This window comes from Rhinolophus sinicus, linkage group LG02 (assembly GCF_036562045.2).
Source record: "Rhinolophus sinicus isolate RSC01 linkage group LG02, ASM3656204v1, whole genome shotgun sequence".
Lineage (NCBI taxonomy): Eukaryota > Metazoa > Chordata > Mammalia > Chiroptera > Rhinolophidae > Rhinolophus > Rhinolophus sinicus.
This window is the reverse complement of record NC_133752.1, coordinates 163,319,573-163,346,494: the sequence shown is the minus strand read 5'-3', so window position 1 is coordinate 163,346,494 and position 26,922 is coordinate 163,319,573. Positions and strand designations below refer to the sequence as shown.

The window sequence follows — 26,922 nt, the reverse complement described above, 5'->3', positions numbered from 1 at the left end:
TTGCTACTGAGTTTTGTTTGGACTGCTCATTTTTTTTTTTAAATTGATTGAGCTGCCAACTTTTAAAAATTAGGAGATTTCACATCTTTCAAAAATTTCAAAATTCACGCATCTTTTGAACTACTATAAGAAGTAGAAATCCACGGCCTGCCGTCCCAGCTGGATAGTCAGCAGAGGTGAGTAATGGCCGCCTGCTCTGGAAGAGGAACACCAGGCTGTCCCAGTCCCACCTGCTCCACTCATTCACGTGCCCTGTCTGGCCTGAAGGTTGGCCTTGATCTCTTCTACTAAACGGGTCTCTGTGACCCATGTTCTACACCACACTCACGTAACTCCTCCAGACTCTGCCCTCAGAGATTGCTGTTGCTGCCAAATCTTGGACTAGGTCTTTAGAGAGGAGTTAGTATTAGAAGTTATATTTTTAGTATTTCTGCATTATGACATGAAAAAATTACATAATTAATTACAAGACCTGAATTCATTACACGCTAGAAGAAACTTTAGGGGGGTGTTTAACAGATTTCAAGGTCCTAAAAGAACACTATCATTAAAACGTTAAAAGAACAAATAAATAGCTATAACTAATAAGACTAAGGTTTGTTAAGCTTAATTAAAATTGGCTAAGAAAAAATGAGCCCCACAGTGGAATGGATAAACATTTTCAAGTAATTCACAGAAGAAATAGAAATGACCAAATAACATATTAAAGGATAGTCCATTGTTTTAGTAATCTAAAATATGTGACTTAAAATGAGATCCTCTTTAACTTATAATTCATTAATTCATCCAACAAACATTTATTGAGTGGTTACTATGGTCCAAACAATACTAGTTTGGCAAATATTTAAAAAAATGGTAATAATTTTAGAATTCAGTAAAATGAGTACCATCACACACTGTGAAAAACAATTTCATAATATGCTTTAAGAACCATAAAATAGTTATTACCCTGCGACCTAGTAATTAAACTTTTTGGAATTAATCCTCGGGAAAGAATCAGTTTAACAGACAAAGATTAATGAATGAGGACGTTAATTATAGCATAATTTATAATATCAAAAAACGTTAGAAACTCAAATGTCTAACAATAAGGAGTGATTAAAAAATTATGGTACATTCAAACGAAAACAATTATGCAAACATTAAAATTACACTTTCAACGACCATTTAGTGACATGAGGAAATTTTAATGGAAAAATTTAAAGCCTATATTTTAAAAATAATTTCAGATAGCCAACTACAGTGATCTGTTATTTTTTGCCTTATGAGCCAGAAGTTAGTTTTGCTTTCCACAGACTTGCTATCTAAACTTCTCCACATCCTGTAAAGCATATAATACTGATTCTAGTAGGTATTAAAACAGAAGGTGTCACATATTCATTATTCACAATAGCCAAGATATGGAAACAGCCTAATTCTCCATCAATGAATTAATGGATAAAGAAGATGTGATTACACACACACACACAGACACACACATAAACAGTAGAATCTTAGTCAGCCATGAGAAAGAAGGAAATCCTGCTGTTTCTGACACCTTGGAGGAAACTTGAGGGCATCATGCTAAGTGAAATAAGTTAGACAGAAAAAGACAAATACTGTATAATATCACTTATATGTAGAATCTAAAAATGTTAAACTCAGAGAAACAGAGACAGTGGTGGTAACCAAGGGTTGGGAAGTGGGGGAAATGGGGAAATATTGCTCAAAGGGGACAAACTTCCAGTTATTAAGATGAACAAATTCTGAGGATCTACTATATATAGCCTAGTGATTATGGCTCATAATAATGTATCATATACTTGAATGTTGCCAAGACGGTAGATCTTACATGTTCTCACCACCAAAGAGAAATGGTAATTATGCAGCTGAATGGGGTTGGTAGCTAATGCTATGGTGACAGTCATTTTGCAATATATCATTCTATAAAATCAGCACAATGTATAAAATCAACCTTAAACTTAAGCAATGTTATGCATCAATTATGTACGAATAAAGCTAAGGAAGAAAACAACATACAATAAAGGATCTCAGACAGAAAAAAAATTGCTACATGAGAAACAATATGGTTTAATAGATGTTAAAAGTGCTGAACAATGATCTAGATTGCGGGCAGTAACTGCTGTACAGAAATACAGGAATAAAAAGGAGAAACAACAGGAAGAAAGCAGAATGTAAAACACCAAGAATAGAGCAGCGTGAGGAGAGCATGTGGAGGACAGAAAGCCAAAAAGGACACATAGTTTAATTTTAAGGAAATTCTCTCCTTACGGTGCCAGAACTTAAGAAATTCCCTTTTTAAAGTATTTATAGTTTTATGTAGATCAGACAAGACACTTACAAGAAGCATTATTTGTTTCTTGTAACACCAACCACAGGAAGGACTAAAAAGGATGTCATGGCAGAAAAAGCAGAACTACCTCACTACCCTGAAAAGATTAACAACAAAAATTGAAAGTCTGAGGGCACCAAAATAAACTGTCTGTACAAGAGGTGATTATAGTAAAATAAAGAGGAAGTTGAACCTTGGTTTTGGAATTACTGAACTGTGCAAAGGCAGAAACCAACCTGCATGGTCATCAGCATGTAGGAGCCACATTACCCATCATGGATTCCACAATATGGATTCCATATTCCCAATAAAAACACTGAACCCCAGACTCAACCAAAACCTTGGAGACACAGCTACGTGGCTACTTCTGAAGCGAAGCGTACAGCCACTGCTTTTTTGTGCTTGTGCCTCAGTATAGAAGCTGTTTGGAAAACAAGTTTATAAGGAACTCAGCAACCATGTTTGGCCTCCCAAGGAAGCAAATACAGTATGTTGGCCTAGAGAAAGCCATACAGTCACTTATGGAAAGATCAAAAGAACACAGTGGGCTTTTTTCTGTGAGTGAAAATTGAATTGTTCATGAAAAATTGGTGGGAGGAATCACCGCATAGAGAATACATTTACAAAGTGGCAAAGTAACAACTCCCTCTGTCACAATAAGAAAATAAGCAGACAGGTGATTAACTCCACACTGTCAGTTACATACACTGTTGCATATATTTTGCCATTCTTATCCACTCTTTGAGTTCCTAGAAGGAACCCATATGGGCTCTTATTTCATATTTACACTCTTACAACTTAATCACAAGGCTTAAAGGATTCAGCAATTCAGAATCTCCTTCCCCTTACTCAGTCTGACATTCTCTTCCTGAAGTCTGGCTTTATTTATGTACTTCTCTATTGTACCATCCTGGCTCTGCAAACTACTGCTTTGCCAACATTTTGGTTTTGAAAAATTAAGAAACCTCTATATATCAATTCAAGACATTTTCACATCCATTGTTTTATGTCTTCATTTCAGTATGTTATTTCTAACCCTTAGTTACTTTTTTACTACTTCTGAAATCCTGCTCCTTAGAGAATTCCACCATCATCTTTGAATTTAATCTGTTTTCTCCAAGCTCTTTCATAAAGTCAAATCTATCAAAATCATTGACATTTATGCTGTCTTTAGTTTTAACTTCTTTCATATTTCATATCATTATCATTTGATCTATGATTAGCACTTGCATTCTTTATCCTCATTCTCCATTCTTCTCAACACCCACCTTAGCCTGTTTTTAAAATTTGTGTTCTCTGTTCTTATACTTCATCTGCTTAAAACTGAGCTGACCGAACACAAGTATTTTCTTGACCTTGACATTTTTATTGTTACTCATATTATACTGGTAACATTAGATTGCATTTTTAAACATCTTCATGGGCATGGGGTAATCTGGCTCAAATATTTACCACTCTACTGGTTCCAGAGCTGACTTAGCTGGTCGGGTTGTTCATTTCCCACTTAAAAGCTATATGATCAGGTCGTATTCATGAAGCTGCTCACTCATGTAGAGGGGATAACCTCTCTAGACAGAGCACGGCTAGCTTGCAGTCAAGAAAATATGAGTGGCTATATTGCCCAACTTCCTTCTTCTACAACTTATTACCACTCATTCATCCCTACTCTTCTCTGCTGTTTTCCTTCTACAATGCTACAGCTTTTGAAGTAACTCCTTGCCCATGTACACGTGCTATATTCATTATAGTAGCCAATATGATTTTAAGTCTCAGCTTGTAATTTCTTTCTTTTTACTCACATTTACTCTTGTCATTCCTTTTCTAGTTTGACTCAATTCCTGTCGTCTGATTTCTCTTTCTCTAAAACTATACCTTTTCCATATCCTAAATCTAAGTATTCTATTTCCTTCAACTTGTCTTTCATCTTACCTTTCAGTTCCTCAATACCTAAAATTCTTTTTCATCTTTCTAGCTATAACCTATCTGCCCTTATCTTTTTCTGTTCTGTATATGTATTTTGCTATACTATAAGAGAATTAGAAATCTTCTCAATGATCCAACTCTATTACAAAACAATAGCAGCTTCTTTTGTTAATATCTCTTAGAATTTCACTGTAAATCAATAGTAAAGGTAGTGAATTAATCACTTATACAGCTAGTATGAAGGCTAAGAGACACAAGTAGTAAAAATAATTCTGATTACAATAATTAGTCAAGGGATGCACGAGATAATAAGATGCAAAATGTGACATCAAAAACAAAATATGGAGGTGGGTGAGTGAAAATGTTGAGCTTTACAATGGATCAAACTTAAGTTGTTACCAACTTAAAATAGACTCTTATAAATATAAGTTGTTATATGCGAGCCTCCTGGTAATCACAAAGCAAAAACCTATAGTAAATACACAAAAGAAAAAGAGAAAGGAATAGGCATACCACTAAAGAAAGTCATTAAACCACAAAGAAAGAAAACAAGAGAATAAGAAAGGAACAGAGAGTGACTATAAAAACAGCAAGAAAATAATAAATAAGATGCAATAAGCACATCCTTATCAATAATTACTTTAAATGTACATGGACTCAATTCTTTAATCAAGATATATAGAGTATTAAACTTTAAATAATATATATACACATATATATGTGTAACACATATATGGACAGAGAGAGAGAGAAAAAGAGAGAGAGAGAGAGAAACTGAATGGGTAGGAAAAAGACAAGACCATCTATATACTGCAAACAAGAGACTCACTTTAGATGTACAAACACACACACAGACTGAAAGTGAAGGGATGGAAAAAAATATTCCAAGCAAATGGAAACCAACAAAAAAGCTGAAGTAGCTATTCTTATATCAAAAAAAAAAAAAAAAATAGACTTTAAAACAAAGACTATAATAAGAGACAAAGAAGGGCATTACGTAATGATAATGGTGTCAATCCAATAAGAAGATATGCAATTTGTAAATACTTAATATACCCAACATGGGAGCACTTAAATATACAAAGCAAATATTAGCAGACCTAGTAGGGAAAACAGACAACAACACAATAATAGTAGGGGACTTTACTATCCCACTTACATATATGAATAGATAATCCAGACAGAAAATCAATAAGGAAACACCAGCATTAAATGACACATTAGACCAGATGGACTAACAGATATTTATAGAACATTCCATCCAAAAGCAACAGAATACACATTTTTCTCGCATGCACATAGAATATTTTCCCAGATAGATCATATGTTAGGTCACAAAACAAATCTTAATAAATTTAAGAGGACTAAAATTATATCAGGCATCTTTTCCAACCACAATACTATGAAACTAGAAATCAATTACACAAAGAAAACTGGAAAACTCACAAATATGTGGAGATTAAACAACATGCTACTGAACAACCAATGAGTCAAAGAAAAAATCAAAAGAGAAGTCAAAAAATACCTTCAGACAAATGAAAATGTAACGTACCAAAATTCATGGGATATAGCAAAAGCAGTTTTAAGAGGGAACTTCATAGAGATAAATGCCTACCTCAAGAAACAAAAAAAAAAATCTCAAATAAACAACCTAACTCTTCAAGGAACTAGGAAAAAAAGGAATATATATATATATATATATATATATATATATATATATAATATATTATATATTTATACAAACTATAAATAAATATATAATATGTAAATAAATATGTAATATGTATATATATATTTAACACCCAAGCTCATGGATATAGAGAACAGAATAGTTGCCAGAGGCAGGGAGTGGAAGGTGGGAGAAATGGGTAAATTGTTTTTGTTGCATTTTCAGTTTTAATAAATTGAATTAAAGAAATTAATTTTAGAATTTGACTCCTTTCCTGAATCTTTTATAAAAATTATACTGAAGTTTACATATATTAGGCAGTTAAACAAAGGATAGAGAAGGGCCAGAAGTGTCTGAAGAGCAATTTTTAACACCTTGAACCCATACGGTGCTTCTCTGTATGAGTCAGTGATATCTCAATAAAACTGGAAAATATTTTTTAAAAATCAAAAATCTACCCAGAATCTTACCTTACGTCTATCAATGTTTGTTAATTAACTGATAAGATGTACAGGAAAGCAGGAAAAGGGAAAGATTGCCAATGGGAGAAAATGATTAGAAAGAAAGATTGAGAAAGTCTACCAAGTTCGGACTTCATTCTGTAAAAAAGAGGAAACTACTGCAGACAAAATCAAATTGGCATATGTACATTTAAAAATTTAACTTCGAAACAAATCTGCATTGGAAGACGACATTAGAACTTCTTTCAGAGAAGTAGATCTTCATGTTAATGGAATTAAATTTATTAAATAACAGTTATCAAACATGCATTTTCATAAGTTACTATAAAATGAAAATGGTTCCTCCAAAAGAATTTAAAAGTTATCCTCATATTTGTTAGAAGTCCAGTGGAAACCAAGTAGAGGCGCCACTTTATGGCTTCTGCAGAAAGCATGCCACCTGTAATTCAGAGTCCAGAAGCCATATGCAAGATTTGTCCTGATTAGACCTCAGTGCACACCCTTACTTCACACCCTCTGTCTTCCCAGTAGCCGCTCTTCTTCTCTCTAAGACTTCCATTTGTTTAACTACTCCTCCGGCTCTGACAAGGGACTACCTCCTGAACCAGCAGTTTTTGGTGGGCAGTACTGTTTCCTTTTGGATCAACCCCTAGCACAGCCCAAGGGGTGGAGTCAGGCATGCTGGGCGATTTTCCCTCTCCTTGGCCAAAAACAAGGGAGACAAGTGCTCAATGAAGGAACCAGAACTTGAAAACATGATAACAAGCCATGAGACAAAACATAACTGATAAGATTAGTAAAATAATATAAAGATATAAAATGTGACACCTGATGGGCCAGAATATAGATATTGTGTCCAACATCTTTTGGGGAAACACCGTCATCTCCACCCTCATCATTCCCATGATCACATTCCAGTCCTTGGTTATAGGCATTCTTCATCACGTCCACCTATCAAAAAACACAAATAGGAAGAGCAAGGCTTGAAATGGCATGAACAACATGCCAACGTTTTACATTACTTATGAGGTATAATTAAAAACTGGAACGCTTCCTAAAACTTGAAAAGTATAAAAGAACTCTAAATGAAAATGGCCTTGGAAACCATCTGTATTTAAATGAACATGGGGGTATTTTCCTAAAATATTCCATTTTCCTTGAAAACTTTCCTTTGATTTTTGAATGTTGACAGGGCCAAAGTTCTGATGAATTGGGGGACACTGGAACCAGGATAAGTAGCTGTTATTTATTAAGTGCCCACTTGATAACAGGGATACATGGTGCTGGACGTCATCCTTTGCACTGAGGACCCAAGGGTAGATAGACTAGAGTATCTCCCCTCAGGGAACTTATTGTCCAGTGGGAAAGTTGGCAAATCAAGAGGTGAACCCAACAGTCTAACAGGAAGGCTAAGTGTGAGGCACTAATTAGGCAGAGGGTAAGGGTACCAACTCAGGCAAGAGGTTGAGGGTGGGCCAAATGGAGGAAGCGGATGATGGGATAAAGGGATTGTAGGCAGAGGAAATAGTTTTTTTTCAATAGGCTTTTGTACAGGGCTGTTGTTGAATGAATATCTTTTTGCCCCATTTAACCATAAGGATAGGGAAGGTCTTGCTCCTCTTAGCCCGTTGCCTTACAGATATTAGCCTCTCATTAAATATATGTTAAATCAAGATGCATCTTATCTTACACTTTATCGGTCCTCCTCGACTTCATTCATTACTATTAAGAGAGAGCAAAAGAATGCCTTCCATAGGATTTCCCCATAGCGCCAACAGTGGTGCTGCTAAGACTGGGATTTAGTCATTATGGCACTGAGCTATTAATTTACATGGTTTGAGTATGTACTCAATGCTTTTGAAACCCAATGCTTTTGAAGCATGCTGATAGTACTTCATGATTTCCAGGTCACAAGTGAGGAGGAAACTATAATTTCTACAATAGGAAGGCCCATTAATGATCTCTTTGGACTCCTCATCAAGTCTCCACAGTTTTCTCTAGGACAAGCATTGTGCAACATTTCACTGATAAGAACAAGTACAAAGGATATTGATTTTATTTTTATTGTTCAGAAAGAGGTATAAATATAATTTTTGAGGGGTACAAACATTTTTTTATGCATCTTCCTCATACATTCCAATACACAAACAAAAACAAACTTTTCTTTTTCCGTCAAAAAGAATATGCAGATAGTTTAGTTGAGCGTGACAATCTGGTTAAGAAAAGTACTCAGAGTGTATAAAACCAAGGAAGTCATAAGGACCCAAATAACACAGGACTTTGCCATCATGGGGCCTTCTGAGGTATTCATAATGGTCGGTCATGATGTGACATTATGCATTGGCAGAGCAGTGAAAGTCACTAGACTTTTTCGGACACGCATACTACAAACGTGTCCCTTTTAGTTATACATTACTAACATGGCTTTCAAAAGTTTTCTTACCAGTTCCCTGGGTCTCATGTTAAAAAGAATTCTTTCTGCATTCTCACTGTCATGTCTGCTTTCCATAATGGCCAGCAAAAGCTTGGAGGCATTGTTCTAGAAAAAACAGATTAAGTTAGTGCACAAGAAAAGTCTTTTCATGGATTAACGATCCCAGGCATTTGTTTTAATTGAGATTACCAAGACCATTTTTTTTTCCAATCAAATAGAATTTGAAACTGCTAATTTTGTTTGGCTTATTAGCATTTTAAAATATAAAGTTTTACTTTATTGCCAACACAAAATAAAAATAATGAATCATGAGAGATAAGTTACAAGGGCTATTTTAAATATTGGTGAAAAGGTGTTTTAAAAACAAGATTGACTTTATATACAATGCATTAAAATATAATCATATTTCCCTTCACTATTTCTTAAACATCTTCTTTAAGACATTTTAACAAGACAGTAAGATGGGCCAGTATCAATGACATATTTCACAGAAATAGTATATAAGTAAAGAATTTAGCAAATTGTATTTAACATGAAACATTAATACATATTATCAAACCAAAGTTTTAAATAAATTTGAGCAACAATTACTGAAAATTAATCTATAAAATTCTAAATTAACAAGTTAGAAGTAAAATATAAATTTATTGATAATGGTTTATTCGTCTCACTATATACATGTTTACCATCTGGGTTGTAGAAGAATATTTGCTATTTTTGTTTAATGGAGAATGAAAATAGTTTATGTTGTCTTTGATGTTTTCTAATTTGGTTTATAAATATATTATCTCAAATGTTTTTAACTATAGATATCAAAAATGTTTCCAATGTAGTCAACTTGTTATCCAAAATGGGTACCAGAGAGTTACAGAATGTCTTGCTACACAAAGCACAAGATCCTCGACATTTGGGAACATGTTTCTTTACACTGTGTTTTCAACAGCACTGCCCTAGAATTGTGGCAAATTGCAAAATGACAAAATGATAAAAATTACCTGGAAGATAAATCTACAGTGTTTTTGTAACATTCATTTAGATAAAAATCTCTACCTCTACACACAATCTTTGATAGGAGCACAAAAGAAGTAGAATCAAATGGCTTTAGGATGCTTGTTAGTGACGCAAAATGAACATCTTATAGGATGAATGCTTAAATTGAATCAGTTGTTTTGTGTATGTATATAGGCACCACACAAATTTTGTTAAAGTTGTATAAATTAATTTTACTGAGTGCTATAATACCAAATTCTATCCAACTATTTTTTTCTTTTAGAAGTAGAGTCTAAACATGATCTTTAAATGACCAATAATAGTAACGATGATGATGATGATAATGATGACAACAAAATCAATGTCACTGACCCATCCTGAAAAGATATTAGTTGTTTGTGTGTGTGTGTGTGTGGGGGGGGGCATTATTTTTTTCTGTTCCATTTAACAATTTTTCAGATTTGTACCAATCCTAAAATCCATTTGTCATTTAACAATTTTACAGATTTGTACCATCCTAAAATCCATTTGTATACTGTAGCAACACGTACAAACAACATACCTAAAAAATAAGGTTCTAGGATTAGTGGAGAGCTTAAGTCCTTAGAGCCGTCTGAACTGACCCCATAGAATTCAAAGCTAAAACCCTGGCAACAATAGCGGTATTCTCTAATGACCCTCAGCAGGCCCAATACATAATAGCTTAAAAATACATCCAATTTCAGAATGCTGTTGGCACTATGGTCTTTTTTTCTAACCAATCTTCTTTTTCATACTATGTTGGAAGAAAAAGAACCTTGTAAATGACCTACTGAAATCTGAATCAATTTGAAAGTACAAGAGCCTATATACACTGAAAAATCAAATGCGTGTGTCAGTGTTAATAGAGGGTTTCCTTCTAAAGGAAGTTAGAGTCCTAAACACAAAACAAAACAAAAAAACTACCTCTTTGCAAATTCAGCACTTCATAGTCACAGATAGGTTATGAAATGTAAATTAAAAAGCAAAGGACAAGACATGAAAAAGTTCATAAAATTGTACAGTAAATGAGTATATAGGATTAAGTATACTTAAAATTATAAACAATTATTAAGCAATTAAATTTAGGGGTGAATGATATAAAATAAAACCTTGACATTTTTAATATATTTCTATAATATTATGGAGCGTTTATAATTAAAAGCACCCTACCCAGGGAAACCCTCTAAAATTTGCCAATATATATAATTCTGTCTTATAAACATGATTGCCATATTGACCATTATGTACAAAGCCTCATCGATTGTTTAGCTAGAAAACTACACTTTAAATATTTCAAGTCAAATCCATTCATTTGTTATTTTATACATAGCTACATTTATCTAACATATTTTGAAAAGTTATACATAAATTGTGCTTAGTAACATAAATGATATTTTAAATGACTCCTTTTCAAAAGAGCATTTTCAATTTGAATAGCTAAGACTATTGTACTCCTAAGTCATACCCCATCATTTAGTTATTTTACATAGGCCTGGACTTGTAAATAATCTGTATGCCTATACTTGGTTTTAAATTTATGAATCAGTCAGTATTTCCACCAGTTAAGTTATATCAATTAAAAATGAGATTTAAAGGTACAGTCTTTAGACTAATAAAGGATGTAAAAAGCCAAAGGCTAAGGCTCCTATATGCTTTTTCTTTATGAATTATGGCTAAAGATGAATTTAAGATGAAATAAAAATGTTTCTACTAACTCAAATTAAGCTGTCTGTCATATAGGCTTTGGCTGGCTTCACTAACTGAAGCATGATGCAAATGAGGAAAAAGATACAAATTCAATCTGCATGAGGATTACCTTTGCTCTAATCTATGAATGGAAGGACCCAAAGCTTATACTTATTGTGAATGAACAGAATGAAGAACTACAAACTCATCTCTTCTATGAAAAGAAACGTGCTCATTAAGAGCCATTAGCACAATCTTCACATCAATAGGATATATGTACATTCTATTATCTATCTAAATCCATATTTAGAAACAGATCTATAAATATATCACTCTTCTTGATCATAAATTTACCTATACAATGTTAAACTTAATTATATTTGCTATGATATTGGGTAGACCTGTCTTAACGGAAAAATTGTATTTAACAGCAATGATATTTCTTTTTTACCTGCTTAACACTAAACACAATAATGTGGACTTTAATAATTCACCTCAATTGAATATCATGCCTTTGTATTTGGGGTTTATAAAGGTTCTTATGTATATTCATTTGTCTATTTCCATTTGAACAAAAAATTGAAGAAATTTTTTAAATGGCATTTTTGTCCCTAAACTCTGATAAATGGAACTGCTGAGAAGTATGTGCCTGGCTTAAGTTAAAGTAATTTCTCAAAGGGAGTGTGAAAATAGCTTACAGTATTTGGGGAAAAAATAAGATTCTACTGTAAAAGAAAACAACTTTTAGAAAGAAGAGAGCCATAAAATTAAAATGCAGCCTTCCTTTTACATAGTGTAATTAATTGTGACTTGATAGATTGAATTCTGTACTCAAGATAAATTTTTAAAATATGGTATAGTGAATGTTCAACAGCTTCTGCTCCTCTATATAATGAAAAATATAAAATAAAAACAGAAAAGAAGGACGGAATCAAAGCAGCTACCTACCAGAACTTCCAATAAAGTATCCTCCAACTGAACTGCACCTCAAAGTTTGACATTTTATCAGGAATTTAGTGCACATTGTGCTTTCACTAATCCTTTCTGTCAATTTATGATTTGAAAATGTGGTAATATCTTGGTTTTTACAAGAGCTACTTGAAGATGTAGTCAACACTGGAAGTGAGTTTTATATAGACAATGTCACTTTCCCCGCTGAATAGTGGATTTACTCTACCTTTAGTTGGAGCACCAGGTCCATTCGATATTTACCAAGAGGGTTTATGTCATTTAGAATCAAAGCAATGATGATATCAATCCCATTGGATTCATGAGTAGCAATACATGTCTGGAAAACAAAATGTTTATAAAATAACTTCTATTTAACATAAAAGCGCTAGAAATCATATAACATAAAAATACCAGAATCACCTTAGTCTTTTGACCTCTAAAATATAATTAAGATTTAACTTTGAGATTAAGTCAAAGATAAGTCAAGGATAAGTTTTGCATAGAGTCTGACAATTAATTGATTAGTATTGATAAATGACTTTGTATGCAGAATACAGACACACTGTGTGTAACAGGTATCTTTTAAAAAGAACGATTTTTATAGAATTTCAAGCAACACTGGTTAAGTTAAATATTTTTTCAGTCAATAAAATTTAATATGCCCTTCAAGAGAAGAGTTCCTTCAATTTAGAATTTTAAGATCTAATTTATCCTAATAGAATATTCCCATTTATGAAAGGACTGTTCCTTTTATGCCTGAGGTTTGTAAGTATCTTTATTGGTACTGACGTACCATTTTAGTTTAGCTGCTAATTAATGCTAAATAAGTGACAAGTGAAGCTGCTGCATGACCTGGGTGGCAGCAGACAGGGAATACAGATATCTCCTGATGTTTTGAGGACATCCTGACAATTCTGGTGGCTGAAGAAAAGTCCAGCAGATTCCTTAAAATGGAGTGATTTATAGAGGGATCTTACTTGAGGAAAGTTTATAAAACATCCTGAGAGATAAATGTTGAGTACGTATTTTGAAGGTTAGGGTCTATTGTGCTATGACTTTGAACTTAGTTCAATTTATACAACTTGAAAATCAGAAACTTGTGAATTAGAATTTGTGGAACTACATGTAACAAAAATGCAGCACCCAGTGTCAAGGGGTTTGAAAAATGGAAACCCAGGTGAACTAAAAGAAAGAGTAAAATCAAGGTAACTCTCAAATGACAGTTATTTTTTAGAATGGGCTTTATTTCTCCCTTCAGACAAGGAAATTTTTACTCCTTTGACACAAAGGAAGGTGTTTTCCATTCATCTTCTACATTCTCTGAGGTTCTTCTGATCATGAAAATGTTTGCCAAACTTCAAGGGAATCAATTTGAAGATCATTTCTGGAATTTGTTACCAACCTTCTTTCCTTATACACATTTTTAGAGCATGGGGTTCAGAGTAAGTATATTATTAGAATATGTGGCATTCATGTTATTTTTATGATTGTTTTTTTCTTTTAGAGCTTACCTGATTTAGTAAATGACTTTCAAAATTCCATTTCATCCACTTATAAGACCAAAAGTGAGGGATACATGTTGTCTATTATAGATATACATATTTTTACCAACAACAAAACCAAATCTGCATATATGTGTGTGTGTACAGACCATATAATTTGCAATAGAAAAGCAGATTTCTTTTTCACATTTCTTTTCTATGTTAAATACTGATGTTTAGTCTCAATGGCTTTTTTAAAATTTATATCCAGAAATGTTTGTGATTTGAAAACTTTATTCCAGGGTGGATCCATGCTTTTGATGGCAGCTGTATAACACTTGAGTGGAGGTGAACAGTCAATTAATGAACTCCAGGGTGGCTTCCCTCCCTTTACTAGCTCAAGTGACCTGGTTTCTTCTGCCACACTGTGTCCTTGATACCCAAGAAAAGAATCAGAGGCAGACACTCTGGAAGAGAGAGTTGAAACTTTGCCCTGAAAAATCTAAGCCAAAGAGCACTCCATTTAGATTCAATCAAAAGTCCTAAGTTTTAAGTATAGCTCTACAACTTACCATTTGTCACTTTGAGACAATGGAATGTCACTTAATCTCTGAATCAGAACCTATTTATCAGCAAAATGGAAGCACTGATACCCATTTTATAAGTTTCATAAGGTTACTGTGAATACACAGGAGATAATATATACTACCCACTGTAGTGGGTCCAAAGAAACAAAAGGGAGTTTATTCCAAAAATCCTGGAGAGATTCACTAAAGATGAAAAGTGAGCAATGATGAAGAAACATATTTAACTCTTTCTAATATGTCTGATTTTTATTTGGAACATTTTCATTGAAATTTTCTTTCACAATGAGATAAAATAAAATATGGCATAGTATTTGCTAGTCTATAATTCAGTCTTCATATGTTTCGTAAGGAAAGTAAAAATATCTGGCAAAACAAGAAGAAATGTTTTAAAAGTACACAAGGGTTGGCTTGTTCATCAATTTGATCTCTGCTAATTATTCATGAATAGTTTTGAAGAAATGCTTTCATGGTTACCTGATTTTCATGGCACGGGCCCTGGCAATACTCGGTCAAGCTTTCTAGAGTTTGGTTGACCAGCACTACATTCTTCTCATTGATGTACAGACCCAACAAGCCCAGGCCGCCTGTTGTACTTCCACAAATGCAGTCCAAAAATTGAAGGGTCTCACAGACAAGGTTGTAATTTGTTTTATTGTTTTGATTCCTCAAGAAGTTCTGAAGGCAAAAGAAAATATAACCCAAGGGTTAAAAAAAATCATTGTGCTAATTGTTTTCAGGTGTGTGTGTGTGTGTGTGTTGCTTACTCAAAAAGATCCCCATGGCAATGTCAAATGGAATTGTTCTTTATAAGAATGTGTTCATATTTATTAAATTTCTCCTAGGTTCAAGAAAAAAAAAGAAGGTGTGCAGACCATATCATTTGCAATAGAAATGATATGGCATAGTATTTGCTAGTCTATAATTCGGTCTTTGTATGTTTCGTTAGGAAAATAAAAATATCTGGCAAAACAAGAAGAAATTTTTTAAAAGTACACAAGGGTTGGTTTGCTCATCAATTTGATCTCTGCTAATTATTCATGAATGGTTTTGAAGAAATGCTTTCATGGTTACCTGATTTTCATGGCATGGGCATGAAAAGCAACTATATTTATCGGTATAGTTCTTAAACATTTCACAATGTCATTATCTTAAAACTATAAAGAGAGGGCAAAATAATAGTAGTAGGAAAAGGAGAAGGAAAAAGGAAACTAGAAAGAAGTTTATTGGGGAAAGAAGTAACCACATTTTCAAGTAAATGATCCCTTATGAACAGTGTGGGTTTAATCAGTTAACATACAATTCCACTTTCCAAAAGCTATTTTGTGTGTGTGTGTGTGTGTGTGTGTGTGTGTGTGTGTGTGTGTGTGTGTATCCACAAAGAGATTCACTGGAAACTGTTTGCAATAGCAAAAACTGGAAACCATACCATAGCCATCACAATGTGACTGACTGGTTTAATAAACAGTACATCTAAACACTGGAATATTGTGAAGTTATAAAAATGAGGTACATGAATACATACTAATATAAAATAGTAATAAGTAATTTAGCAATAAGATGTGTTAATAACTGAAAAAAGTAAGCTGAGGAACAATATATAGTATGATTTTAAGAAAGGTTTACATGCTTACAGATCAATATGCTTATATATGCATAAACATTTCTGGAAGGAAAAACAATGCATTAACAGTAATTTCTTTGGGGAATAAACCTGGTGAAAGGGTAAGCAAAAACAGAAATTTTTATTTTTTATTCAAATTTAATACCTATTTTTATTCATTTATTTGTTTGAATTTATTTCCTCCATTTATTTTTTTATCCTTTTAGTTTGTTTTTGTAACTTTTTCCCCAATTTTTGTATTGTGGCAAAACATACTGAAATTTACCATCTTAATAATTTTTAAGTGTATAGTTTAGAGGTATTAAATAGATTCATAATATTGAGCTACAATCACCAGCATCCTTATTTCTAAAACTCTTTTCATATTGCAAAACTGAAAGTCTATACCTATTAACAATTTTCCATTCCCCGCTCCTCAGCCCTGGCAACCACCATTCTACTTTCTGTCTCTATGGTTTTGACTACTCTAGGGACCTCTTATAAATGAAATCAAACAGTATTTGTCATTTTCTAACTGACTTATAATGTCCCAAGGTTCATATATGTTGTAGCACATGTCAGAATTTCCATTTTTTTAAAGCCGAAGAATATTCCATTGTCTGTATATACCTCATTTACAGTATCTATTCATCTGTCGATGGACACTTCGGTTGCTTCCATATATTAACTACTGAATAATTCTACCATTTATTATTAAAATAAAAACAATTTTATAGTAGCATTTTCTAAATTGTGTGACCCCACATTCCTATCAGTAAAATGTTTGATCAGGTTCTATATATCTGTTTCCCACATGGACAGACTAGGTAGGACAGGATAAGTGTGAAGGAATATCCAGTGTCCTCCTTCTGGAAGTAATGCTTCTGGCCTTTGCTTGTCGATAGCTCTGTAGCAGCCCTCTCCAAGTCATGTGTGTGTGGTGGTGGGGGGGATTCACAAGAGTCATGGCTTCTACCATTTATTAATTTCCAAGCTTATTCCCTTGGAGAATATTTAATTCCATTTACATAAATCTTTCATCTCTTACCAATTCAGAACACCTGTACTCTAGACCCTTACTAGAGAAAACAGCTTCAAACTCTGTGGTTTCTCTAACATTAAACATGTGCTCTTAGAAATTATTTCACCTTTCATGTGGTTTTGCCACGGTGATGTAAGCAGTGTGTACAAATCATGCACACACAAAAACCAAATTCCTAGATACTGCTAAGTTTATCTATTTGAAAAAGGGAAATGTACCAAAGAAGATGTAAGAATAGGACTATATTCATTTGCGAAGGTATAAACTGCCACTGTTGTAGAAAATCCTCTCCTATATAGTGACTCTACTTCTAATAAAGATATAAATATACTCTGTTTAGAGAATATGAATTGGGTTGTAAATGATGAAATCCCCTGCAGTCTATAAAACTGTGAATGGTATAGATGAGGCAAATGTGACCTTACTCAACAAGTACCAGAATACTGGGATTAGATGATGCTCACTGAGCTTTAAAAGGTCTAAGTTGAAGATGCAAAGAATGAAACTTTATGAGACTAACTTTTTATGCATAAAGGAATTTCCCTTTCAGTTTCCATCCCTTAGATACAAAACTTTCTTCCCACTTCAGAAGAGCACTATTGGTTTTATTGAGATTATCTCTCCCAAACTCCCTCCTATAGTTAGTTTTATTTGGGCTTACCTATAATACTTAAAATCATAGGCTGTTTTCTCAGCTTTCACACAAAATAGAATACCTGCAATTCCCGGTTGTGATTCTCACATAGCAACTGAAGAAATCTCAGTATCGGCTGCATGATGGCAATTGCAGGACTCATCGTTACTTCCTCTGCAGACTTTTCCTCGGCGTTTCCTGCTTCTGATCCTGTACACATAATGTCTACGTCTGGATCCATTTCTCTTCTGTATACACAGTATGCCTTGGATGTTGCTGAAGAAGCTTCTGTTAATTGCCCTTTCATTCCCTCTTTTAAATGTAATGATGAATCTCTTACTGAAAATAAAGCAGTACTCTTATATTTCTGAATTAATTTCCTCTTGCTAATTAAAGAAAAGACAACCAGGTACTCCAAGTTTCTCTGACAACTGAATTACAAAATCATCTGACAAGAGGTACAATAATTTCCCAAAAAGAATTTTAGGTAACAACTAAAAAATTATATTTACACTGGGACAGTAAAAAAAGGATCTTCCTGTTTTGGTAATTTTAGAAGGGTTCATATCTTTCTAATAAATGTGAAATATGAGAGTTCATGAATACAAGGTGGGGAAATATGGCAAACTTCAAAATATTATTTTTTTATGATTTGCATTTACAATACTGATGACTTGGTTATTCCAAAGACCAAGAGTCTTTTGTTAGAGTCTGGTTCTTAATTTCTGTTCTTAAATTTTAAATTTCTGGTCTTAAATTTTAAATTTCATGAACACTCAAATGTTTGGGTCCGTTGTTTTATACCATGCATTTCACAATCAAACATTTTCATGTCACTACAATAAGTCCCTACTTAATGCCATTGATAGTTTCTGTGACTTTAAGTGAATATGTAAAACAAAACCAATTTTACCATAGGCTAAATGATATAAACAAGAGTTAAGTTCCTATGGCATTTCATTAACGTTATAATGAAACGACCTACATTGAATGAAACAATGATATTCAAGGACCTGCTGTAGTTGCTTTGCACTAATAATGCCTTGTGTGAGTTTGGTTCTGCAGAGCTGTTTCAAGGTCAATCCTATCACTGTAATAATTTACAGCTGGAACTCCTTACTCAGAGCCAAAGTTGGGATAAGTAGACTAAGATGTGAGATGACAAAGATAAGTGAGATCTAAACACTGTATTACCCTATTTTCTCTCACTCTACTCTCCCAAATACTCAAATATTTCTTTACCTCTGATTCGTGGACCAGATGTCATCAATTCATTGTCATCATCCCTTTTTTTGTTACCTAGGTCTACAGTATTCACTGTCACTGTTGATCTGATCTCTTTCTGAGCAGCCTTCATTCGGTCATACAGAACTTTGAAGAACTTTTCTGACTTTTTTTGTTCATGCAATTGTTGGTAGAAAGAATACTGCAAGAAAACATATTTTAAGGTATCAATACCCAAGGGGAGAAAAACTGTTTTTATGCTTGAAATAAACATCGGCATTATGAATGTAAGCACACATTTAATGTACTGCCCATTATTATTGCATAAATAATAAATTGAAAGCTTTTGCCAGTCTACTGTACTATTTAATGTATACCAATAATAATCTGTATTTGCTTAGCATTTCCACTAAAATCCAACATATTTTCATACGTTATTTAATTCATCCTTACTGATTGTTTATTTTAAAAATTTATAAGGCACTATAAGAAGTTGTATGCAAAGAATTGTTTGATTTTTATGTTATTATAAAATCATGTATTGATTAAACACTTATTTATTGAGTGCCTACTATGTGCCAGGTTCTATGTTAGTACTAGAGATAGAGCAAAAAGGAACAATAACCGAAATCCCTGCCCTCATGAGTTTATAATCAAGAGCAGAAAACAGCTATTAAGCCAATGCTCATCCTTTGCAAATGAGTTTAGGGAGAGTTACAAAGGGTTGTTTTTCTTTTTATCTAAATTACAGTACATTTAATTTAGAATATGTTACCATGGCAGCCTCACTCACAGGAACCCACTGATAAACAGGCACTAAGTCTATTTGGTACTTCATTAGCTACACTGCTTTGCTGGGGGTCTAGGACAAGCCCACCATGAAATGAATTCTGCTTCATAGTTTATAATGATGTAGAAAAGATTCAACACCAAAAGTATGACAAAACATATCTTAGTGAGAGGTGGAAATACTGAACCTTGGAAATAATCTGCCCTAATAATTATCTGCTTAGTGACTTATGGAAGTATCCAGAAGAGTTAGGAGATAGGAAAGATGATATACTCTAGAGAAGACAGAATTTGCAGTGGGTGAGGAATTTATAAGTTATTAATACCAAAACCATGGGATAGACACAACACAAACAAGAGAAATGAAGTAAAAAATAATAATAAAAATAATAATCCAAGTAAGTGTAGTGATTAAAAGACAGTTATATAAACTTGGTGAGAGACAGTGTGAAGAAAACATATGAAAAAAGTAATGATTTCCAGATCAAGGTGAATTGATGATAATTTAATAAATCTAAACAGCCATTTTGGGGGAGTTTGGCTCTCACAGATATGCTTTCCTGAAAAAATTCCTGGAACAATGGCCCACAGGTCCTGTGACTTGTAGGTGAGACTCTAATGACATCAGGTCTTGAAATGGATGTCTGTCCTGCAATTTTCGAGATGAGTAATATATATTTAGAGAGTTTTATGAAGTCTTAAAAGTTGGCTCCATACCTACAAGGGGAAGCTCCTAAGAAGAGGACTATCAACCCCTCAAAGAAGTAGGCCAAAAAGCCACAGTAACCATAACAACTACAGTGAACCAGTTGAGACAGTTCTGTTAATTCAAAGGATAAATGCAACATTCACAGACCTCTATGGTCTCACAAATTAAGCTGATGATTAAATCCTAATAATTTCAAAATAATGGGATGAGAAGATAGGAAGGGGTTTCAACATATTAATGAGGAAGTTATAGAAAATTTGTGGCTCTATTAAAACAAAGTTTTATAGCTTACATAGTTCCTTGACTAATGTTATCTCATTGATACTTTCAGTACAACTGTATGATGAATCGACAGTGTTTTCAGTTCTACTTTATAGATTAATAAAATGAGGTTTAGTAAAGGCAAGTGACTTGCCCAATATTATGTTAAGTCGTAAGTGGTAGAGCTAGGATTTAAATCTAGATTTTCTGACTCTAAGTCACTAAATTTATGAGGTACCTTTTTAAGCTCAGAATGGTAAATTATTTACATAGACTACAGCTTTTTAAAACCAGGGCTTTACAAAGCTGAACAGTATGATTTTAATAAAGATAAAAGTGTGCTTTGCATAATCTCAACAGATAGTATAAGGATTTCTCTTACTAAAGATAATGGTTTTTGATTAGGAAACTAGACCTCCATAGGCTGCATAAAGGGAAACTCAAAGGTGTTTTTTCAGAAGCCGAGGGTGATGGATAAACATATCTGTGTGATACAGGAAGGACTTTTCCCCAAGAAAGAGGCCGTAGACTAGAAATGGGAGGACAGAGAAAGGAAATGAAGTGAGGAACTGGAGAGAGGAGTAAGACTAGGACATGATACACGGTGAATCGGCCAGTGAAATTTCCCAAGACTAAGGCGGTACAGGTTATTTTAGAAAGGAGATGTTTATAGCAGGTAAGAGCAAAGACTCTGGAGCCAGACTGCATGGGTTTGAATCCTGATTCTGTCTCTGATTAGCCACGTGATGTTGGATAAGGAACTTAAACCGCCTACCTCAGATTCTTCTTTGGTCAGGTAAGATAGTATAAAAGTTATTGTGGAAAAAAAAAAAAGTTATTGTGAGGATTAACCACATTAATACACGTAAAGCACTAAGAACAGTGCCTGGTATTTAGGAGGTATTATTTTCATTATTGTTATTGTTAGTGTTCAATTTGAAATGATAATATAAGTACCTCCTCTAACTTCCTCCTCAATCAATCTTTAATAAAGTATATTAAACATATAAATTGACTTATGTAACTAGGAGGGAACCACTTAAGGAAGTGGATTAAAGTCCTATCTCAGTACTATAGAAATAGGGTTGTCAAGAGAATCCATGAACTAAGAAACCAAGACACAGTGGCTAAGGAGACTGTGAGAATGTACAATGCCTTAGGGATTGGCAGAAGTCTTGGGGAAGCATGGGTTTTAGAGTGCTCAAGGATGAGAAATAGGATTCAAGTTGACCTCAACTAGACCTCTTTGATGCAGGAGCACTCAGCTGACATCTGGGCTATACAATGATGTAGATAACATGAGAAACCCGAATAGGGTAAGGCTGATAAATGAGACTGTCATAACCCACCTTAAAAGAAGGTTTCCACATACAAAATATCTAATGCTGTTTCATCAACAAATATTTGTTGAACGGATATAACGCACTGTAGATATAAAGAATAGATCATGATCTCTTACTTTATGAAAGATGAAATTTCACTGGAGAGGCAAGATGTCATACAAATAACAACAAAACAAGATGATCCCATCTGATAACCATCAGTGGCCCAGAAACAAGAATCTGGCAAGTGTAATTCCCAAGGAGTGCTTCTACCTAGAGATGCCAAAAAAATCCTTCACTCTTATTCCCTGGATAATCTGCATCTAACATTACATAGTTGCCTCGACAATTTCTTTAGAAAGTCCAAACTGGATATCTGGGTCTTAGAAGGAAGACAGTCATCAAGAAAACCACTCAAGTTCCGCCATCAGCCCATTCCCCAAATTCATTCAGAAGAATTTATGCTGGAGTATAGGCAAAGTGCCAAGTGAGTATTAAAGAAACAAGTGCTACGGGAGCTCAGATAAAGGAGTGGATGCCAAAGACTCCAGTCAGATAGGGAAGACTTTGTGATGGAGGACAATTTATTCATAGAGCCATCACCCCTGACCATTTATTAACCCCTAGATAGGGCCACACATGATGCATGACACAAAGGCTACAAAGATGAACAACGTAAGGTCTTGACCTTTAAGGATTCATAATTTACTGGACTTGTTTTCTAACTGAGAAGTACCAGTGTTTAAGCATTCTATTTTTTCGTTATTGTGCCATTTGCTGTTCACAAGGCCTTTATTCTTACAGAAAACTGCTATTAGATATGTCATATCATGAAATTCCTGCTGTTCACTGCATTTGATGACTAAATAAAGGAAAACATCCTAAATTTTAATTAGACATGACTCCTACTTGCCATGAATAAGAAAAAAATGGATTCTGGAACTTGCAATTAGGTGTAAGCATTGTTTCCCTCTCTGACCAAAACAAACCTAGAATAAGCACGCCAGTGAGTGGCAGGAGGACAAATCTTCTCTGGGAACAATTCCTAGCTCTCAGGCTTGTGTGGCTCTGCCTTTGGGTGTGGAGGAGCCCAGGGGCAACTTGGCAGGAGTTTCAAAATGAAATGTGTGCCTTCTGGAAATAGTGGTGTGATCCCCCGTGTGCAGGGGAGCACATCATTCACTGTAGTGGAGCACTAAATAGATAAATTATGACTTTCAAATCACCCTGCGCTGAGCTGAATGAACAAATGAAATAGTTCTCTTTCCCTGCTAGTGAAAAATTCACTTACTGAGGCATCAGGGTAGTGAGCACTGGGAGACTGGGCACAACAAGCAATGTTACTGTTCGGAACTTCTAAAAAAGTATCTGGGGAGGGATGTGTTGAGATGGGTGGGGAATGTTACTGAGAACTGCTACAATGCCAAATACTGTGGGAGGAGTTTATTATGTATATTGTCCCTTTTAATTAATATATTTAATTCCTGGATGAATCAAAATGTCATTTTTATCTGCTAAAAGTCAGCCTAAAATTTCCCTAAGCAAATTGGAATTTCTGGTATCAAGTTAGAAAGGATGCTTCTAAGGAATGCTCTGCTCCACTGAATAATTTGTGAAGCTCTGTAGTTTCTATAGCAAATCAAATAAATTTATAAGAAAATGTGATACAGAACTGGTATATATAGAGATCTATCCATCCATCCATCCATCCATCCATCCATCCATCCATCCATCCATCCATTCAACCTCCATCCATCTGTAGTCATAAGAAGCTAAAAGAAGAAAACAAAAAAACAGTACTTTCCGTTGGCTTCTATGACAAGTAAAAAAGAAATACAAATGACAAATGTAACGCTCATCATGGCAAGCAGGTACCTGAGTCTGTGTATTTCCTCCTTCAAGCAAGGCGATGCCAAGTAAAATGCCTTCTGAAAAAATTCTGTCATTTTTGGTGTTCACTATAACATCGATGACAAGTTCAGATGCTCCTTCTTTATCCAGTAGACACTGAATGTCTGACATTGATATCCCCATCTTATCGGAATCTTGTCCAGAAAAGCTTCCTGTGATTATGAAATATAAATAAATATACCTTAATTACAGACATTATGAACATAGAAGGTTTTCAAATTCTTAGACCTTAGCATATTTAGAATTGAGATTTCCTCCCCACCCCTACAAAGTTACAGAAGCTTGGGTTTTAAAAATATCAAAAGTTTGTAAAAATAGAACTTTTTATTAAATGTATAACACCTGTAATTAAATGTTTTTTCTTAATAAAAAACACTTTAGAAAAAAAATCTAGCTTTATTTTTGCCCTTAATTTATATAGTAATAAATTATGACTTATTTTAACTATTTTTCCGAAGTTAAAAGACAAAATTAATTCTAACATTCAAATCCATTGTTTTATGAACCTGAAATTGTTGAAAGGTTTTTAATAGTGCTTTTCATTTTTTGAGCTATAATGGACACATAAGTTTAAGATGTACCACATAATGATTTACGTATTATTGCAAAATGATGACCCAAAAAGATTACTTAACATTCATCATCTCACAGATCTTTTTTCCTTGTGATAAGAACTTTGAGAATCTACTATCTTAGCAATTTTCAAAAATACAATACAGTAGTATTAACTATAGTCATCATGTTGTATATTACATCCTTAGGATTTATTTCTTTTACAATTGAAATTTTGTACCTTTTGACCTCCGTTACTTAATTCGCCTACTCCACAACCCCCACCTCTGGCAACCACAAATATGATCTGTTTCTATGAGTTTGGTTGTGGTTGTTGTTTTTTTCAGATTAGACACATAAGTGAGATTACACAGTATTTATGTTTCTCTGCATTACTTCATTTAGCATAATGCCTCAAGACCCATCCATGTTGTTGCAAGTAGCAGGATTTCTTTCTTTTTTTATAGCTGATAATAATGCTTTTTAAATGATTTTTTTTATATTTGTGCTATTTTAAGATATTAGATAGTGACATAAAAATATGTTATAAGAATCTTAAAATGAGGAAAAATGATAAGGCTTGCCTCCCCCTTGTGCAGATTTGCAGTAGGTTCCGGAAAGGTGTCCATTCATACCAACTCCATAATCACCTTTAAAGTATCGATTCAGGAGTATTTTTCTCAATGTGTTACCCTAATAAAAATAACAAGAAAAGTGTTATTGTTTCTTTTTCCAATAAAAGGGAAAAATATCAGTACATTAAAGTGCCACTTAAAATGCATTTCTTCACTGATAGTGATATGTGGAAAAAATTAATTTTATACTGCGTAATATTTTCTGAGGCAAAAATTTGCAAATATCTCCCAAGAAAATAATAATAATTTTGCTTCTCCTAGAAATAAAGAATAAAATATTGTACTTTCAATAACTGTAGTAGGAAAATAACAAATGCTATACATTTGAGATTGCTTCGAAAGTTTAGGGTCCCAGGGTTGGTAAGAAATAAATTAGTGGCACCTAAAGAGAAACAGATTAACAAACACCCTAAGAATTGGGAAGCAAAAGCCTTAATTAGAGGAGTTTAGTAAAAAGAGCTAGAAAAGTGTTAGGTTTACAGCAGGTGCTCAAAAATTAAGCTTGATAAGACCAAGTGAATTACACTTAAACTCCAAGAGCTTCACTCAGTAGACAGTAGGCAAAAAAACAGTGCATTTCTTTATAAAACATGCACTTAAAAAATTCCTAAGTCTTCAGCTTTGTATTGATTATAAGACATTTTAAAAATAACATATTTTGCCAAATAGTCACCTGCATGTATATAAGAAATATAGCTAACTCCAAATCTTCCATTTTATTGGTTATTATTATTTTAATAGACAAGTGTGATTTTTAAAGTATTATTTAAAGAATGTTTGTTTAGACTATTTAAATTAATGCATCAACTACTGAGGTGTTACTCCCATCTTACAAGTATGGAAATTGTGGTCCAAGAGTGTGTGTAATTAGCTGCAGGTCATGCAGCTAACAGGTAAAGAGCCAGACCTGAACTCAACTCTTGACTGCAAAACCCAGGCCTTTCCCCGCGCCTTGCTGCACGCGCCCCCTTCCCAAGCACACCTCCCTTTTATGCTGTGACACCTGGCTCTCATAGCTCCTTCTCTCTCTCATGCTTTATTTTTCTTTCTCAAGCCCTGAAGATTTTGTCCTCAGTTCTCTTGTTATCTTCTCCTCATCTTCCCTTTCCCCATCAGCCATTTCATCTGATCCTCCATTGCACAATCACTTCTGCAGGTCTGACTGCCAAGTGTGCTTCCTCCAGCCATGGCCTCGCTTTCCTAAGCTCCTCTTCCTGTTTCCCCTAGGTTTCCTTATTCACATCTGGAGGTTCCGCTGGCACCCTCAAACTCCATTTTTCAGAACAGTATAGTCCTTCTCTCTTAATAGTCCTGTTCTTCTTTCAATTTCAATTTATATTAAGGGTATCACAATCATTTTGGTCATTTAGGCTGCAAACTTAAGGGATCACTTACTATCCCACCCCCAACTTGACAATGACCTGTGAAATCCTACCTATTCTATCTTTTCAACTGGAGCTTCTGGTAGTGTCTTTACACATTATATTTTAACCAAATTGAACTATGTGATGATTTCTCAACCACAGTTTTCTAAGTCTTTCTTTTTTTCACCTCATACTCGCTGACTGAAAAGCTCTTCTTCTATCTGACTCATGGACAGGTCCTATCTACCTTCTTCATTCTACAAATATTCATTTAGGTACCTACTGTATTTTAAGCACTATCTTAAGTGAGTGAAATAACCCTCCCCTCAAAGAGTTTACAATAA

General features: G+C 34.0%; 1 protein-coding gene across 1 annotated transcript in view; it reads right to left on the bottom strand.

The window, feature by feature from the left end:
- ITPR2 (inositol 1,4,5-trisphosphate receptor type 2) overlaps window positions 1–26,922 on the bottom strand; it is a 431,615-nt gene that overhangs the window by 118,277 nt on the left and 286,416 nt on the right. The window contains exons 38-45 of the mRNA XM_019737570.2: window positions 25,164–25,272; window positions 23,992–24,179; window positions 19,054–19,237; window positions 17,894–18,150; window positions 15,010–15,210; window positions 12,694–12,804; window positions 8,829–8,924; window positions 7,214–7,336 (exon numbers count right to left, since the gene is read on the bottom strand). Coding sequence (XP_019593129.2) covers window positions 7,214–7,336; window positions 8,829–8,924; window positions 12,694–12,804; window positions 15,010–15,210; window positions 17,894–18,150; window positions 19,054–19,237; window positions 23,992–24,179; window positions 25,164–25,272 — 1,269 coding nt within the window. The remainder of the gene's footprint in view (window positions 1–7,213; window positions 7,337–8,828; window positions 8,925–12,693; window positions 12,805–15,009; window positions 15,211–17,893; window positions 18,151–19,053; window positions 19,238–23,991; window positions 24,180–25,163; window positions 25,273–26,922) is intronic.